The sequence below is a fragment of the Rhineura floridana genome, chromosome 11, assembly GCF_030035675.1.
Source record: "Rhineura floridana isolate rRhiFlo1 chromosome 11, rRhiFlo1.hap2, whole genome shotgun sequence".
NCBI lineage: Eukaryota > Metazoa > Chordata > Lepidosauria > Squamata > Rhineuridae > Rhineura > Rhineura floridana.
The window spans coordinates 42,236,881-42,253,431 of record NC_084490.1 but is presented as its reverse complement, the minus strand read 5'-3'; the positions used below and the strand labels follow the sequence as shown (position 1 = coordinate 42,253,431).

The 16,551-nt window shown below is 43.3% G+C and overlaps 1 protein-coding gene across 1 annotated transcript; it reads right to left on the bottom strand.

Moving 5' to 3' along the window:
• Positions 1 to 251: 251 nt before the first annotated feature.
• On the bottom strand, positions 252 to 15,270 carry DLX3 (distal-less homeobox 3). The gene is made up of 3 exons (XM_061590409.1): positions 14,743 to 15,270; positions 11,492 to 11,682; positions 252 to 3,158 (listed from the first exon to the last, which is right to left on the bottom strand). Exons 1-3 carry the CDS (start codon positions 15,071 to 15,073, stop codon positions 2,811 to 2,813), a joined length of 870 nt encoding a protein of 289 aa, XP_061446393.1. The 5' UTR covers positions 15,074 to 15,270; the 3' UTR covers positions 252 to 2,810.
• Between the last annotated feature and the right edge of the window lie 1,281 nt (positions 15,271 to 16,551).

The following is a 16,551-nucleotide window of genomic DNA, read 5'->3' as shown; positions in this document are numbered from 1 at the left end:
GTTGGAATGCTAAATTGGAAACCTTGCAGCTCATCTCTTGCAAAGCTTAGGCTGCAAATAAGAAATGGGGAATTCTGGGGAAATGGTCAACATTGCCAAAGAATGGCCAGACATCAGTAAGGACATTTGCAGCCCCAGAGTTACAAACCCCAATTTAAAAGAACAATTTAAAATTAAAAAACAACCATTTGAAAGACTGCAATTTTTTAAAAAAACAAAAGCCTTATTCTGTGAAGTTCAGAACATTTTATTAACATTATACAAGAAAGTTTCTGTTCACTACCAAAGCAGAAAGAAGTTCAAGCAAAGTCTTCACATTGCTCCTTTTTTTCAAAGCCAAGATAAAAAAGAAACTTTTGAAATTTAAAATAAGCTTTATACAAATCAGCCGTATGTACATTCCCCTCACCCTTCTCTCCTTATTTATTATACAAGGTGACATAAATAGCAACCTTGACACTGTACAACATAAGATAATGCTTATTAAAATTGTAGCTCTTTTTTGTTTTAAAAAACCCACACACAGCTCTGTTTATTTTAAAAAAAATCCAAGATGGATTTGTTCTTTTTTCTTCTTTAAAAAATAAGATTTCCTCTTGGACAATAGCTTAAAATGACATAAGTAGCACAATACTTAAGACAATTTTCACTTTTTTCTGAAAAAATAACTTAAATTATCCCCAAAGTATTTTAAATATTTTCCTAAATTTTTAAATAAACATTTCTCCGCCATCCAACCCCTTAAAAACCTAATACAAAGATCAAATTCTCACAGGGTGTAAATTTGCATCTGATGCAACCCAAATCTTTTAAATGTTGTGGTAATTCTGATGCCATGCTGAAGCACCTCTGATTTGAACCTGGAGAAGGCATGGATATTGACATTGAAAGGGTTAGGATTTCTCTTCCCTTTCTAAACTGGGATTTTGGTTTTGGCAAAAAAAAAATTTGGTCTTTTGCAGCACAATATCTACTCAAAAGTCCTGTTGAGTTCAGAGGGGTTCACTCCTATGAAACTGGATACCGGATTGCAGTCCTAATAGGAACACAGAACCTGTTTTATACTGAATCAGGCCATTAGTCCATGTGGCTCAGTGCTGTCTATACCAGGGACAGGGAATTTGTGGCCCACCATGGTTGTTAGACTTCAACTCCCATCAGTCCCAGCCAATGTGGCCAATAGTCAAGGATAATGGGAGTTGGAGTCCAAGAACATCTACAGGCCACGGGTTTCCCATCCTGGCCTACAGTGACTTGCCGTGGCTCTCTAGGGGTTCAAACGGAGTCTTTCCCAGCCTTACGTGGAGATACAAGGATTGAACCTGGGACTTTTTGAATGCAAAGCATGTGCTCTATCATTAAGTTATGGTACACCTGGTGTAATCCTGGAATAACCTATGATAACTGAGATCAGGTTCTCTCCTCCTCTACTTCTTCCTCCTCCCTGCTATGCAACAGCAACTGGTATAAACCAAGGATCCAAACTTTTGTCCTTCCAATCCAGTCCAAACTGAACATTCCTGTCCTGTAACTCTTGAGTAACTTGAGTTCAAAACAGAGTGACCTCAGATTGGCAGAATTGTAAAGGAGATCAAAACCTTTCACTCACAATCCATAGTTCTAGGACTCAACTCCTCCTCCAGTTCATACTACCTGAATATCTCACACACACACATACCAAAAAAAGCCAAATTATGGTCCATGTTAAACCTGGACTAGTGTACCTGGGAACCTTTCTTCCTGCATTGGGTTTTTTTATCCTCAGTTTATCACGAGCTGAAGAACCAGTTCTGAGCCCTCCCATTTGGCTTTCCTAATCTTGTATATATGCTGGAGGGCTTCTGGAGTAAACCTGAGATAGCTACCAGTGAGATCAGAATCGGTCCTTTCCACCACCGCTCTCTGTTTCTCTATTCTCTGTGATAACAAGTTCTCCAATAGCACTATGTTAACACTATCTACTGTCCAGTTTTGTATAACAGTCATACATATTTCTAAGAAATTGACTTTAATCCTAAATTTATTAAAATATATAGTTGTGTTTTTTAAAAATGCTGGTGACAGTGTATACCTCTTCCCGCCATTTCTTAAACTTTCCTTTTAAAAAAGTGTCTAGCTGGATATTATTTCTGGGATGTCATGTAGGAATAGGGAGAAGAGGTTTGTTAGATAGTTCCCCATTCCCTAACTGTACAGATGAGTAATGACACAAATCCTACTTCTGTCACAGTTGACACTGATTGGTGTTTGAAGTCCTGCCAGATCTTTCAGACTACTCCAAGGAGATCCCTCTCTAAACCACTTTGCTTGGGAAGATGAACAAATGTCATAAAATAAACAAAACAAGAGGAGGATCAAGAAAAACAGTTGTATACTTTCTTCTTGGAAACTGAGGTTGTGCCATGTTGACTCTTGGCTCCTCTCCAACCAAGCAGAGCCTCCCATACACAGGTCTTCCGAATGAAGCTGATGGTGGTGATAGGAACTGCCTACAGATAAACCATGCAGGAAGTCAAGGTTGGTAATGAAGTGTGGGTGAAACCAATTTGGTTGAGATACAACATGGACCACAAGGTCTCTTCCCTCCCACCCACTTTTCCTTTTCCCCTATTTTTAGATGATCTCTCAAAAGTCTTAACCTTTACGGCAGTTGTTCCTGAGATGGGATGGAATGTGTACATGTCCTACGAAACACATCAAAGAGTTTTGACTTGTCACTGTCTGTCTGTTTCTCCCTCTCTGTCTCCCTCTCTCTGTTCCCTCATTCCTCTTTTCCTGCTCCACTGGTTTCATCAAGGAGACAAAGGAGGTTAATACACTGCTCCAGGATTGGGAGGAGGCCCCGGAGATGGGTGATGCATAGAGCCAGTAGTGGGCGGAGGTCCTTGCTGTTGTATGTGAGGTCCGCTCAGGTTCTGATGATGATACCAAGAATTGTGGTCCTCCATGTAGCTTGGGGGAGAGTTATAGGAGAGTGGCTGAGGGAGCTGGCTCCTGTTAGCTGGGTTGTTGTGGGTGTTACTGTCCCAGAGGGTGGGAGACGGTGGAGAATTGCAAGCCATGGAGTCACTGTTATTGGGGCTGTGTTCCAAAGGGACCTCTCCGTTCTTGTACAACTTCTTAAACTTGGATCTTCGGTTCTGGAACCAGATTTTCACCTGGAGAAAGACAGAATGAAACTGAAAAATGTGGTTTCACAGCAATGGAGTAGAACTGTTCTTAGTCTATGGCACTGAAAACAGGGTATGGGGTTGAAGTAAGGCTGAAATATCCATGCCTTTTCCCACTCCCACCATGGGATCCTGAATAGAGAGAGTTGTGTCAGTGCTCCTTCTTTGGCCATAGCTCAATGGTAGAGTGCATGCTTTTGCATGCAAAAGTTTGTCTCAGTCTCTGATATCTCCAGATCTCTCCTCAAACCGTGGAGAGATACTCTTAGTCAATGCCGACAATACTGAGCTAGATGGACCAGTGGTCTCTTTTTACATAATACAGCTTCCTACGCTGAACCATCACTTATTCCAAACCACTCCTTAGAACCCCAATGAGAAGTCTCCTCACGATCAAGACAATGTGCCACCATCTGAAATGCACATTAAATAGCATGACCCCAATCCAAAGAGCGTTTTTCATGCACACATGGGTGGCACGTCTTTTCTTGATTGCCACTCTGGAGATGATTATAGAAGCTCCCATCAATATGGGGGAGAAAGCTTTTTGAGTGGTATGTGGAGCTGCTCTCAGAGAAAAAGAATTGGAAACCCCTGTGCTTATTGGACTACACATCCTCCCTCCTGGATGATTCTGGAACTTGCAAGTAGCTCTAGAACCTGCGAGGATAACATTGGAGGGGGGAATGATGTACTCTGCTCTGAGCTCCACAGAAGAAGGGTGAGAGAAAAATGAAATAAGAAATATATTCCCCAGGGCCCCCCCATGCACACGTCCCACACTCTCAAGAAGAGGTGCTACACTTGTCCATTTTTAAAAAAACAATTGTCGATTTTTCAAAACAATCCTTCCAAAAGCCTTGGTGACAAGCTTGCTTGGAACGTTTTACAAGTCCTCCTGGGTTGGGAGGGCAGCAGTGATGAAACTTAGGGCAGGGCCGGGAGGAAGGCCTCACTGGCTTGAAGCCTTTCTGATAGTGCTTGGAGTGCTCTATCCGCGCCCCACTTTGGAGAAAGAGCAGAGGAAGAGCGAAAGAAAGTGGGTGGTAGGTGGGGAAGGAAGAACAAGGGAGTCAAGACAAGAGAGAGAAACTCCTGGTAGTCAAAACAAGGAAGGAGGAAAGATTAGGAATCCTATGGGTTGAATTGAGAAATTGCCAAATTTGGGGAGGGGGTGGATTTTCCACCAGCTGGTGACTGATGCTGTGAAGCTGGCAACTGACTAGTATGAGCAAAGTCATCTTCAGTCTTCTAAATTGTTGCCTTAAGTATGTCTTGTCTGATTAATTAATTAAATTGTGAACTGATGGATTGCAAGGTCACTCACAAAGGATTCAACAGACTACCAGAAGTCAGCCAAAGTTCTCACAATAGAATGTGCTTGCATTAGAGGGTAAAGGGAAATTTTTACTTAGTATGCATTAGAGCCTGCACAACCCTGCCGTCACACATTTTAAATGGGCCCGTTTCTTTTCGCTCTGCTACAGATCAAAGGGCACAATCCACCAGGCAAGCCTCACTGAAAAAGAGTGAGAAGCAAGGCCACTACTGCTGATCACCCTGCCCCCCCCCAAAGTATTCCCACCTAGACTGCTGGCGGTCCTACATACATCTGAAATGGAAATGGACTGCCTTCAAGTCGATTCCAACTTATGGCGACCCTATGAATAGGGTTTTCATGGTAAGTGGTATTCAGAGGTTGTTTCCCATTGCCTCCCTCTGAGACTGAGAGGCAGTGACTGCCCAAGGTCACCCAGTGAGCTTCATGGCTGTGTGGGGATTCGAACCCTGGTCTCCCAGGTCATAGTCCAACTACCTAGGAGTAAATCCTACTGAAATCTGTGGGGCTTACATCTGAGTGCAAATGCACAGGGCTGAATTGTTAGAGGTCCAATACTGACAGGGAGGGAGGGAAGGGGGGGGGAACTATACTAAATCACTACATTTTTTTTTCTTTTGGAGGAGCGACAGAAAAGACATGCCAAGGCAGAAAATGACATAAGAAGATCAGCTCGATTTCCAAAACCCAAGACATATTTCTGAAATCCATCAAGGTTAAAGAAGCAGCTCCCCCTCATGTCCAAAGAAAAATCAGTTGTGGCTGTTGGGTCTTTTTAAATTAAGCCGTGGCAGAGGGTTCCGCTAAAAATAGTTTAGAAGAAAAGAGACTCCTATGATCTGGGGAAGGGCCCTAGCTCAGTGGCGGAGCATCTGCCTTGCATGCAGAAGGTCCAGGTTCCGTCCCCGGCATCTCCAGGCAGTGCTAGGGGAGACTCCCTGCCTGAAACTCTGGACAGCCACTGCCAGGCAAGCAGACAATACTGAGCTAGAGGGACCAACGGTCTGACTCGGTATAAGGCAACTTCCTGTGTTTCTGTGCTCCAGGCAGAGGCTTATTGTGGGATCGATGCTCCTCAAGTATTCACGTTTTCTGCAGTGTCCACTCAACATTGCTGGCATCAAAATGCCAGCCTGGATTCCTCCCCCCCCCCAATTTAATCCAGATTTGCTTTTTCTAGGGAAAATCCAATCAGTTAAAAAAAACAAAACCTGCTGCCAACAACCCATTTGCAATATGTCAGTGTCCCATTCGCAAATTAAATCCCTGAAAGGAAGCACCCTTGATCTATTTGTGGCAAGTTCTTTATTCTAGAGCATCTCAGCTCTGAAAACCTTCCTAAAATGATTGAGCGCACAATGCTTCCTCTCCCAGCCTCGGTGCACCTTCCGACAACAAACACCTCTCAGCCTCGTCAGGAGGTCAGAAGCGCCCAACCTACAAATCCTGATGACATCTAGAGCAAAAAAGGCTGCATACATTTGGGGCGGGAGCAACCATATCTTAGCCTTTTAACTATACCAGGTGTATTTGCTTTGGCCTTCCAGATGTTGCTGAACTACAACTCCCATAATCTCTGGCCATTGGCCATGCTTGCTGGGGCTGATAGGAGTTGTAGTTCAGCAACATTTGGAGGGCCAAAGGTTCCCCACACCTGAACTGCTGAGTTCATTTGGTGAACTCTATATTACATGGGGAACCTACAGTCCTCCAGATGTTGTTGGACTCCAACGCCCATCAGCACTAACCAGCATGCCTAATGGGAGTTGGAGTCCAACAACATCTGGAAGGCCACAGGTTCCCCAAACCTGGTCTCAGTGATGTGGAATTTTACAGTCATGGAAGGAGCAAGGGCCCTCTTGCTGTGAGTCAGGACCATCTATCCACAGGCCTCCAAGCATCTCATCCTGACCACACAGTATGTCTTGAGCAAACAAAGGAACACTCTGAGCAAAGCAGTCTAGATGACTTAGGGAAGTGAGCCAAGCACTGCACTGCAGGAGGTAGCAAACATCATGCCTGGTCACTAACCAATCTGACCTTGGGGAAAATTCCTGCCTTGACAATCACATGGCCATCAGTGTTAGCATGAGCAAAACCCATCCTGAATGGTAAAAAAAGCTTCAGATGATTCTGGTAAGTAAGCCAAGCACTACATTATATGTGTACGTACACACACAGATCATTAACCAATGTGACACTCGGGAAAATTCCTTCCTGATTGTCATGGGGCTATCAGTGTCAGCACAAGCAAAACTCCATCCACACACATCCTGAGTACATTTACTGGGTGCAGTTTTCGATGATTTCAGGGGACCACCACCATGCCACATCACTGCAATGCTCTTGGCCTATCAGAGAGCCTGGAAGCATGCCAGTCTGTTACTTTATTTTGATCAAGGCAATTAAGAAGGTAGGCCTTTAAAAGAGAGAGAGAAGCCTTGTTGTCATCAATGTGCTTGGCCAGCTTTGCATTCCATCCTAGCTTCTTCAACACTCCCTGGCTGACCTGTTTAAGAGGGATGGTCTAGGTGAGAAGGAAATACGTAAGCAAGCTCCATGTCTGAAGATGGGAGGGTTGGAACTGAGGAAGTAAAGATGGCCACCTGGAGGAGACTTACAGGAATTCAACATTTATACTCAAGAATTTGAAGATGACGTTAAAAAAACACTTTTGAGGGAACTAAAATCTTGAGACTGAAAATATTCAGGCAAGAGTGTCTAAAAACGGATCAACATCTATAATTGTAATGCAGTGAGGGGGGAAAATAAGTTGAGAGAATACTATATAACTCAGAGGAGGGGAAGTTAGCTCCTTGCAAATGTTGTTGGACTCCAACTCCCATCAGTCCAGCCAGCATGGCCAATGCTTAGGCATGATGGGAGTTGTAGCTAAATAACATCTGGAGAGCCACCTCTGATTTATACAATTGTCCAATTTCATTTCATATTTTTATCACATTTCTAATTACAGATGCTGTCCATTCACACTTTTTTTTAGAAAAGGAAATATATCATATTGAAGAGGGGGCATTAACTCTACTGCCCTAATATTTTCAGTCTCAAGATGTTAGTTTCCTCAAAATTATATTTTTTTTTAAAAAAAAATCTTCACATATTTGAATTCACAACGAACTTCCCTTTCAGTTGAGCCCATAATCCAAGCTTGTCCCTACCACAAAAATAAGTGGTTGTTTTCAATTTACGTGTGTGTACTGTCTCCTGACAGAGAGACAAAAAATTCCTTCACGCATATAGCTTTATGTGGTGAAGAAGCCTTTGAATCTTGACTTTTTGCCAAGACATTTTAGCACAGCTTTCTCCAGTTATTTTAAGCTTGGGTAAACTGGTCTTGTGAATGCTTTTCAAGGTTTGCCAGATCTTCAATCCCTCACTCTCTCACCACCCTGGGAAACCTTTGAGAAGCAGGTTGTGCCAGATAGGGTGACGGCGATCTTCACATGTGTCAAAAAACATATGTAGGACTGATATACACCATGTCTAACAACAACACAAAACCACCTTGAAAGCGTCCACTCACTATGAGCTAACCGGGGAATACAGCCCATGTTCTGCCAAATCAAAATTTTTGATGTGCCCTTACAAAATGGGGGAAATCAACTGCGGCTTCCCTACACCCCTCTTTAAAAAAAACACAGAGAAGTGCTGTGATTCTTGCTTGGTAGGTCTTCTCTCTAATCCCAAGCATTTGTGGGGAAAGGCAGTAGCCAAGGAAAAACACTCCACACCATGCATTTAAAGCACATTTAAAGCGTCCCTCAAAGAATCCTGGGAACTGTAGTTTGTGAAGGGTGCTGGGAACTGTAGCTCTGTGAGGAGTAAACTACAGTTCCCAGGATTTGGGGGAAAGCCATCTGCTTTCAGTGTGGCTGAGGGGTGGTTGGCTCTCTCTTACTGGAGCTCTTCTAGCAGAGGCTAGAGATGAACTAGGTCTGGATTCCCTTCATCAAGCAGTGGGATGGACCAGATAGTCTATATGGCTTCCTCCAACTCTATGACCCATGCTCAGGAATCTTCATCCTTATTGTAAACATTCTAGAACAGAACCCTGGTGTTGAAAAGATTCCAGGGCTGAGCCCTGTTTGGCAAGGGAAATGAAAAGAATAATTTCAAACCAATCTCTGCGATTGCACCAGACTAGCGAAAGAAAGGTCAGTGCCTCTTGCATAGCCCTGTTTCACCTGCCTACTACCTGCCTAGATACTATAGCCTTCCAATCAGCGCTGGGTGTAAACAGCGGAAGCTGCGTTACTGCTATTATATCCTCATGCCTATGCCTCCCCAAATTGCTGCCAGAGTAATTGGGTCAAATTGTTCTGGAGTCGAATGTTCTCCATCTACCAGAGAGAATCTAGCAGGATTTCCCTTGGTTTATGTAAAGCATTTGCTAGATCTTGCCTCAGTATGGAGCTGGACAATAAGATGAGCTTTCCATGGGCAGTTCTGTGAGTTTGCAATATGTAAAACTTAGTCATTCACAATGTGATTTTAAGGACAAGGAATCCCTCCATCTTCTAAACGAAACAAAGGACCAACCGAGCTCCACTCCTAAAGATTTACTTAGACGTGAGGCAACGTACACACACTATACATTTAAAGCACATGACCTCCCCCCAAAGAATCCTGGGAAATGTAGTTTGTTAAGGCTGTTGGGAATTGTAGCTCTTTAAGGGGTAAGGGAAGTCATGTGCTTTAAATGTGCTTTAACTGTATGGAGTGTATGCAGCAGTCTGTGATCATCTACACACTTCAGTGCAATCCTATACATCAGACTGCCATTATGCAAAAGAGGCATTAACTACCTTTAATAGTTGTGTAGAAGAGGAAATTTCAGCTAAAGGTGCAGGAACCCCATCCCTCTTTTGCATCTGACCATTCTACTATAATACTTACTCAGAAATAAGACCCACTGAGTTCAATGGGACTGATTCCAAGGTAAGTGTGACTAACACAGCACAGTCCTAACTGTGACTCAGAAATAAATCCAATTGATTTCAAAGGGGCTTACTCCCAGACAAGTGGGATTAGTATTGCAGCCTTACTCTGGAACAGTAGAGAATGAGAAACACAGCTCAAGTGGAGCAAATTAGATACAGCAGTATAATTTTGCCACTATTACATTTTCCCTTTATTCTGGTTTTCTTTAAGACCAAACAAGAGATGGATTGATTCCATAAAGGAAGCCACAGACCTGAATTTACAAGATCTGAACAGGGTGGTTTATAACAGATGCTATTGGAGGTTGCTGATTCATAGGGTCGCCATAAGTCGTAATTGACTTGAAGGCATATAACAACAAATATCTAAGGAGAGTTTGCCTTGAGTAAAAACTACACAACTGTTGCTGTGGTCTACTACTAGATAGCTTGCTGGGCTGGAATTCTGGTAGATCCAATCTCAGCTCAGCCATGCTTGCAGCAACCTTGGGTGAGTTGCTGTCTCTCAAACTTAGCTCCCACTCTGCCCAAAAAACAAAATCCTGTAAAATAGAAATAACAATGAGGCACCTTATATGATGGTTTGTGTGGAGGAGCAAAAAGACCAAAACATTTTGTATCTTAAAAATTATGTATAAACAACTATGTATAAACAACTGACACAATTACAGTTGGAACATTGTGCCTTCAGTTGTTTGACAACTAGCAGCCCAGAGACTGAACCCGGCTTGGAATCCCTAGTTGGTCCACGTCACTCGTGTTCAGCAGGGGTGGGAGACCTGTGGCCCTGCACATATTGCTGGACTACAACCCCCATCATCCTTGACCATTGGCCATGCTGGCTGGGAATGATGGGAGATGGAGTCAAACAACACCCAGAGGGCAAGGTTCCTCACCCTTGATCTAGAGGCTAACAAGGAGTTGTTTTCCCTCCCCAACTAACTTCCCGTCACAGTTACCATCTCTCAGCCTAGCCTCCCTTGGCTTCAGGAGGAAAAAAGAGACTTTGCCAAAACACAAAGTTGCATTGCCCCACCTACGTGGTTCCTGCAACAATCCTCCTCCGCCTCTCAGGGCAGTCAGCATTCCACTCTGGATCTTTGAGCCTCAGCCAGATATGAATGAGTAGGCTAGTGGCAGCAAAGGGGAGAGAGGGAAAGAGACTTGACTCCTTCCCTCCTGTGTTCTGTCCCAGATTGCTGGAAACTTTTCTGTCAATACCATCTAAACCCACGTCAACGCATGATTCCCATTTAAACAGAACTTTTGCTATCGTCAAAAAAGACATCAACTTATGCCGCTTATGTGGTGAGATAAAAACTGGCTATTGCTTATCTGTGATCCCCTCAATTCCATTCCCAAGCAATTGCTGTGATGTCATGGAATACACAAAAACATTTTAACTTCTGAGGCTGAAAAAGGCTGGTCCCGGAATGCTGTCACTCCACACAGCTATCAAGAAAGAAAAGTGAAATTTTGGTCTTGTAGGGGGTGAAAAAGAACCCTCACAAATGGCTAGGAACTGGAGATGCTGAGGAAAATGAGGTGGTCAAAGTGGTAGATGGAGGGAAATTTCACACAGGACTTAGGGATAAGTGGAGGGGAAAGAAGTGTAGAAAAATATGGACGGGGCTAAATTTCACATATGGATTCAATATAAAATCAGCTGCAGGATTCCAGTTTTGTATTTTAATTAATCTGAATGTTGACAGCTGGAAACCCAAAGGTAATTGTGGGTTCAAGAAGAAAGGCTTGTCTCAAGATCAAGCATCCAAGCCCCTGAAATTTCTTTTATTGTTCTAGGCTATTTATTTATTCAACTTCGTGTTTTATCCTGTGGGGTTGTAAAAGCCCTGCTGGGGTTTTCTCAACTATCTAGGGTCACTAAATCCAACAGCTTCCTGAGATTTTGCTAGAGTTTCACAGACATGTTCCTCTTGTGCTCACGTTTCCCTAAACAGTGTCAGGAAGCTAAACAGAATGGTGTGTTCTCTGTTAGAGTGTGATTGTTTCTGAAACTCTACCTGAGTCTGGGTCAGTCCAAGCTGTGCAGCCAACTCTGCCCTCTCTGGTAGTGCCAGGTACTGTGCCTTTTGGAATCTCCTTTGCAAGGCAGCCAGCTGGTAGCTGGAGTAAATCGTGCGTGGCTTTCGGATCTTTTTGGGTTTTCCATTGACCATCCGCACTTCTGGTTCAGGTTCTTCCTTCACTGAAACTGGAGAGATGGGGTGGGAGGTGGGCAAAAGGAATAAAGCAGAGAAAAGCAATATTAGAGAAAAAAAATAAAATCACAGCGAATTGTTGGGTCAGTGCCAGAAAAGGAGTCACAGAGGCTCCCTAAGATCTTGCTTTCATACAGTTTAATATTCTGTATTATTTGGAGGGGTGAGCTGCATTTCAACAGAAGAATCCAAATCCTCAGTCCCAGTCTGCAGGAGATGAGAATGAATGAAAGCCTAATTGCAATCAATGCACATTTCTCTGGAACGACAAAGGGATCACTCCTTTGGGAATGGCGGTTTACCAGAACTTAACTGTGATCTCCTATTGTGACCTCTTTTTATTTTGCTGGGCTGCTCCCCAAACTCTTGTGCACCCCAAGAATACATCCAATCTCTGCCCTCTAAGAAGACATCAAAAGCCCCCCCCCAGTTCCCGTTAGTGCAGAACACATCAATATATCCAGCCGACCCATGACCTCAAAGACCCATCACACAGCCCTCTGTGGTGGCCTGATACTTTTTCTTAACATTTATGCAGCACCAACATTTATACTGCACACAGACATGGTACCTCCATCCTCCTCCATCCCAATTCTCAACTAAAAGGTGAACACCTTCATAATCTCCGTCTTTTAGGACTAGATTCCATGGCAGGAAGGCCCATAAGGTTGTATCCAACTCATACTCAGAATAGACACATTGAAATTAAACAACCTAAGTTAGTCATTTCAATGAATTTCAATAGGTCTACTCTAATTATTGCTAACACTGGATACAACTTGCCGTATGTTTGCATGTGCTTGGGTTTGACCAGTCAATTCATCTCTCCAGAGTTTGTACCTCAGAGGTTGCTTCAATCCAACAATCACTTTATTGGCACGAGACAGAAACAACTTTACTCAAGAATACTGAAAAGATAAAACACCCCCCTCCCTGCCCAAGGTTTTGGGAGCCTGTAGCATCATCCTACTCAGGGGAAAACTAGGAGGAGATTCCAGTGATAAGATTTCAGAAAATAATTGAACTTCCTAGGATCTTATCACTTTCATTTCTCTTTTCCTGTACGGTGTTTTTCTTTTTTTCCAGTTTTTTAGTCTTCACATGGCTCGACTGCTTATTTCTATTTGATTGTTTCAAATTTCACATCAATATTCAGATTTCCTTTTCCCTCTCTGTTCAGTTTTCTCTTTGTCTGTCTGTTACCAAATTTTTCAGCATTTCCAAGTCCCAGTTCTGCTCTGGGATGCATCGCTGGGCTTCGGTCTAGCTGCCTTTACTCCCGTCTCACAATCTCCTCCAGGCTCACAAACCTGCTGCCTCCTCTGCCCTCCTTCCATTCTGACCTTGGTTCCCTTTCTAAAACTGTCTTCATCTCTCTGTCTCACTAGATCCCTGATGTGTGTATATATATATATATTTTCTCCTTGGCAGGAAGCATTGTCCGGTTACATGGGGACAGTAGGAACCACACAACCCCCATGTTCCCTTCCTAAAATATTTGTGGAGAATGAGGGCGTAAATTCTAGGCCTCAAACAGCCAGCTAGCATCTCTGGTCTACTTCACTTTCAAAATTGACATACTCAGTTTTGTTTACAGATCGAAACTTTTCTCGCCTTTAAACCTCTGTCCTAAATCCAAGTACTTGGAAGCAAGAGCTACTGTTTTCCATGAAGCTTTTATTTTTCATAACTGCTGTGTATACCCTCTTCACTTTTGCTTTAATCAAAGAAAAAGATCACCTTCTCCTTGGAATCTTTTGCCTTTCAAATTGTCCATTTTATTTCCGTTCTTCCCCCCCAATGATTTAATAAACAAAACTAAACTGATTCCCCCCCCCAGTCCTGAGCTCCAATGTGTCTCAAGATTTTTGGGGGGAGCTGGGGAGAACCTCAGAAAATTTTGCACACCTGTTTGTACACAAGAGAAATAGCCACTCACAGAAAATAGATACATAGAAAGGATAAAATTATGGCATGGGGGGGTCTTTTTGCCTTCAAAAAGTCACAGAATCAGCCATTTCATCCCAAATAAAAAAAGATATAAAAAACCTAAAATTTCCCTTGAAAAAAAGAAGGTATTCTAGGTATTGTTGCGACAGTAAAAGGCAGAATACCACTTGTATTTTACAAAAGAACAGACAGCGATCAAAACTCCTGATCCAGCTCATAATAATTTTTAAGAAGATCATGTTGCAGATTATATCTGAGTATCCCTAAACCTGTATCTGCTAAATATGCTGATGAAATGGATCAAGGGAAGAAAGGCAGGCTTCAGATACTTTTCTCCCTTCATTCTTCAACTGAGCAGAGATAGCCCCTCATTGCTCTTAATTCTTTCACTGGAGAGAATCCCCTTGGAACCAGGAACAAAAAGTTGTCTAACCCAAAGATCTCCGCCAATGGCTTTGCTACTCCATGCCAGAATGAAGTCTCCAACTCATTTTCACTATTATGTTTTTTATGGAAAAGTCTAAATGTGGCAAGTGACAAGCAATAAGTGAATGAGGTTGGGCCAGAGTAGGATCCCCTTTTGCTACATTTTTGTTGTCTTCCAATTTCCATTTGCGGGTGGGTGGCAGTGATGTGGGTTGTGCTTTTTTAATGGGATACCAGTTTCAGTCTATTCATATTTGCAGGATAACTTTATGGATGGGACAAGTGATCTTTTCAAGTGATTTACCAACATTTAACAACAGCAAGCCCTGAAGGGAGCATGGGCACCAATATAACCACATGCAAGATATTTGTGCATAGGGTCCAATGGGACTACTGAACCCTCCAGAAAGTGTGCACTATCACATAGACAACAGACACGGTGTCCAATTTTCCTGTTCCACAATACTTTCTGAGGAGGTATTATCAAAGTATATCAGCTTCTCCCTCTATTCCAGAGAAAGGGGAAAAGAGATTCCACTTTTCAGGAGGTTCTTGCCCTTCCTCCCTCAAAAAACAAAACAAAAACCCTTCCCCAATTGTATCACTCCCTCACACACACCGCGACCCACACTCTTCTTGACTTCACTTGTGGGGTATATAATAAATAGTCTTCATACCTGTTTCTTGGCTGGGCAACTGCTGATCCCGGAAAGATCCATATTGCCTGTAGGAAGTGCTGTAGGGGTAATCAGATTTAGGGGAGTACGGCCCAGCACCCCCAATCCCATTGAGGTTAAACTGGGGGTGGTACGCATAATGGTTCATAGGCTGGGTGTAAGCTTGGCTGGGATAATACTCGTGCTGGTTATGTGGGGTGCTGTAGTAACCCAGATCCGTGATGGACGATTCGGGAAGTGTAGGGGAGTCCTTGGTGGCCGCATGGCAACTGAGGGAGCTGGAGATGTCAGTCAAAATGCTGGTGATCTTCTTATCAAAGGTTCCACTCATGTTGAGGAGGTCCCACCACTGGAAGGTCCACCAGCTGGGCACAGGAAACCAAACCAAAAAGTGTGCAAGGGCTTGCTTGTAGGGTTTGGGCAGATCTCCTCCTCCTCTTGAGTAGGCTTACTCAGTCATTGCTCCAGTAATAGCTGTTGCTGTTGCTGCTGCTGTTGCTGTTCCAGCCCTCCTCCAGGGAAAATGTGTAAGAAATCCAACCCAGCCAGCTTGCTTAAACCCTTTAATTAGGGAGCAGGAAAGGGTGGATGATGCATTCCGATTGGCTCCAGAAATATTGCCTTGCAGGCAAAACAGACTCACTCACCCCCCCATGTCTTTTTCTTTCTATCTCTCCATACTTAATGGGGAGGGAAAGGAGCGGAGGAGAAAATAAATGCACCCCCTAAGCACACACACATACACACCTATTCCTCTTTGGAACATATATAACACCTTGGAGAGGAGAATGATGCCGAAAACAGGGTGGCTCTAGCTATCCCCCATTGATTGTGGGAGGGATTAACTGGTTTATAAAGAAGTGCATAATTTGGGATGGAGAGAGAAGGAAATCTGCTCTACATATGTTAAGGGCACTTATGGAAAAGTGTGTTTCAGTGCTGTTAGACCTGATGGAGGGTTTGTTAGGGTGTGTGTGTGTGGCCTGCCCAAAGCAGACCTGTTTTATTCCAGGTGGTAGATGGGTAGAGAATGGCAGAGGGGGACCCATGCACTCTCGAATTCTATGGCTTTAAAAAAAAATGATGTACAGTGATCATTTGTTTGCTTTTAAAGCACCTCACAAATCTGTGTTGTTAGAGTTTGGGGTTATTGTATTTTTGTTGCTGTTTTTCTCCCTAACCTTTTGAGGCCCCTAATAACTTGAATGATGTACATAGCACTTGCGCATTTACAAATTGCTTTTAGATCTTTATTCTCCCCCCCCATGCACCAATCCAGCACTTGTTTATTTACAGATTGCTGTGCAAAACTTCATTCCTTCCCCACCTTCCAGTACAGCTACAGTGAATCCTGCTGAAATCCTACTGAAAGCAAGGAGACTTAAATCAGTTGTGATTGACTTGATAATTGCCTTCTTTGGGGCTAATTTTTAGCTGGATCTGAGCCATTGTGTTCCCCCCTCTCTTAATAACCACCTCAGAAAAAAGATCATATTCTTCCCATTTTACTGATAAGGAAGTGAAGGCAAAAGACAACACACCCAGGGAGTTCATGGCCAAGACAGAATTTGAACTACCTTCCAGGTGTCTGGGTCCGTTACAACACATGGAAGCATATGGTACAAACCAAAGTATCAGTTGTTCAGTATGTCTTGTGGGACCGCCTTACTCCCTGGTGTGCCTGCTCAGTGGTTTTGATCTGTGGAACTGGCACTCTTAGAGGTGCCACACTTGCTATAAATCTTTCTTTTAGTGTGGCAGCACCTACACTTTGGAACTCCCTGCCTATTGATATTTATTCTTTTTGGC

Excerpts from the sequence above, each read along its gene's own strand:
- DLX3 (XM_061590409.1), bottom strand. The coding sequence starts at position 15,073 with ATGAGTGGAACCTTTGATAAGAAGATCACCAGCATTTTGACTGACATC. Across the intron at positions 11,683-14,742 it reads GTTGCCCAGCCAAGAAACAG|TTTCAGTGAAGGAAGAACCT; the intron begins GTATGAAGACTA and ends CCATCTCTCCAG. Across the intron at positions 3,159-11,491 it reads TTGGACTGACCCAGACTCAG|GTGAAAATCTGGTTCCAGAA; the intron begins GTAGAGTTTCAG and ends GTCTTTCTCCAG.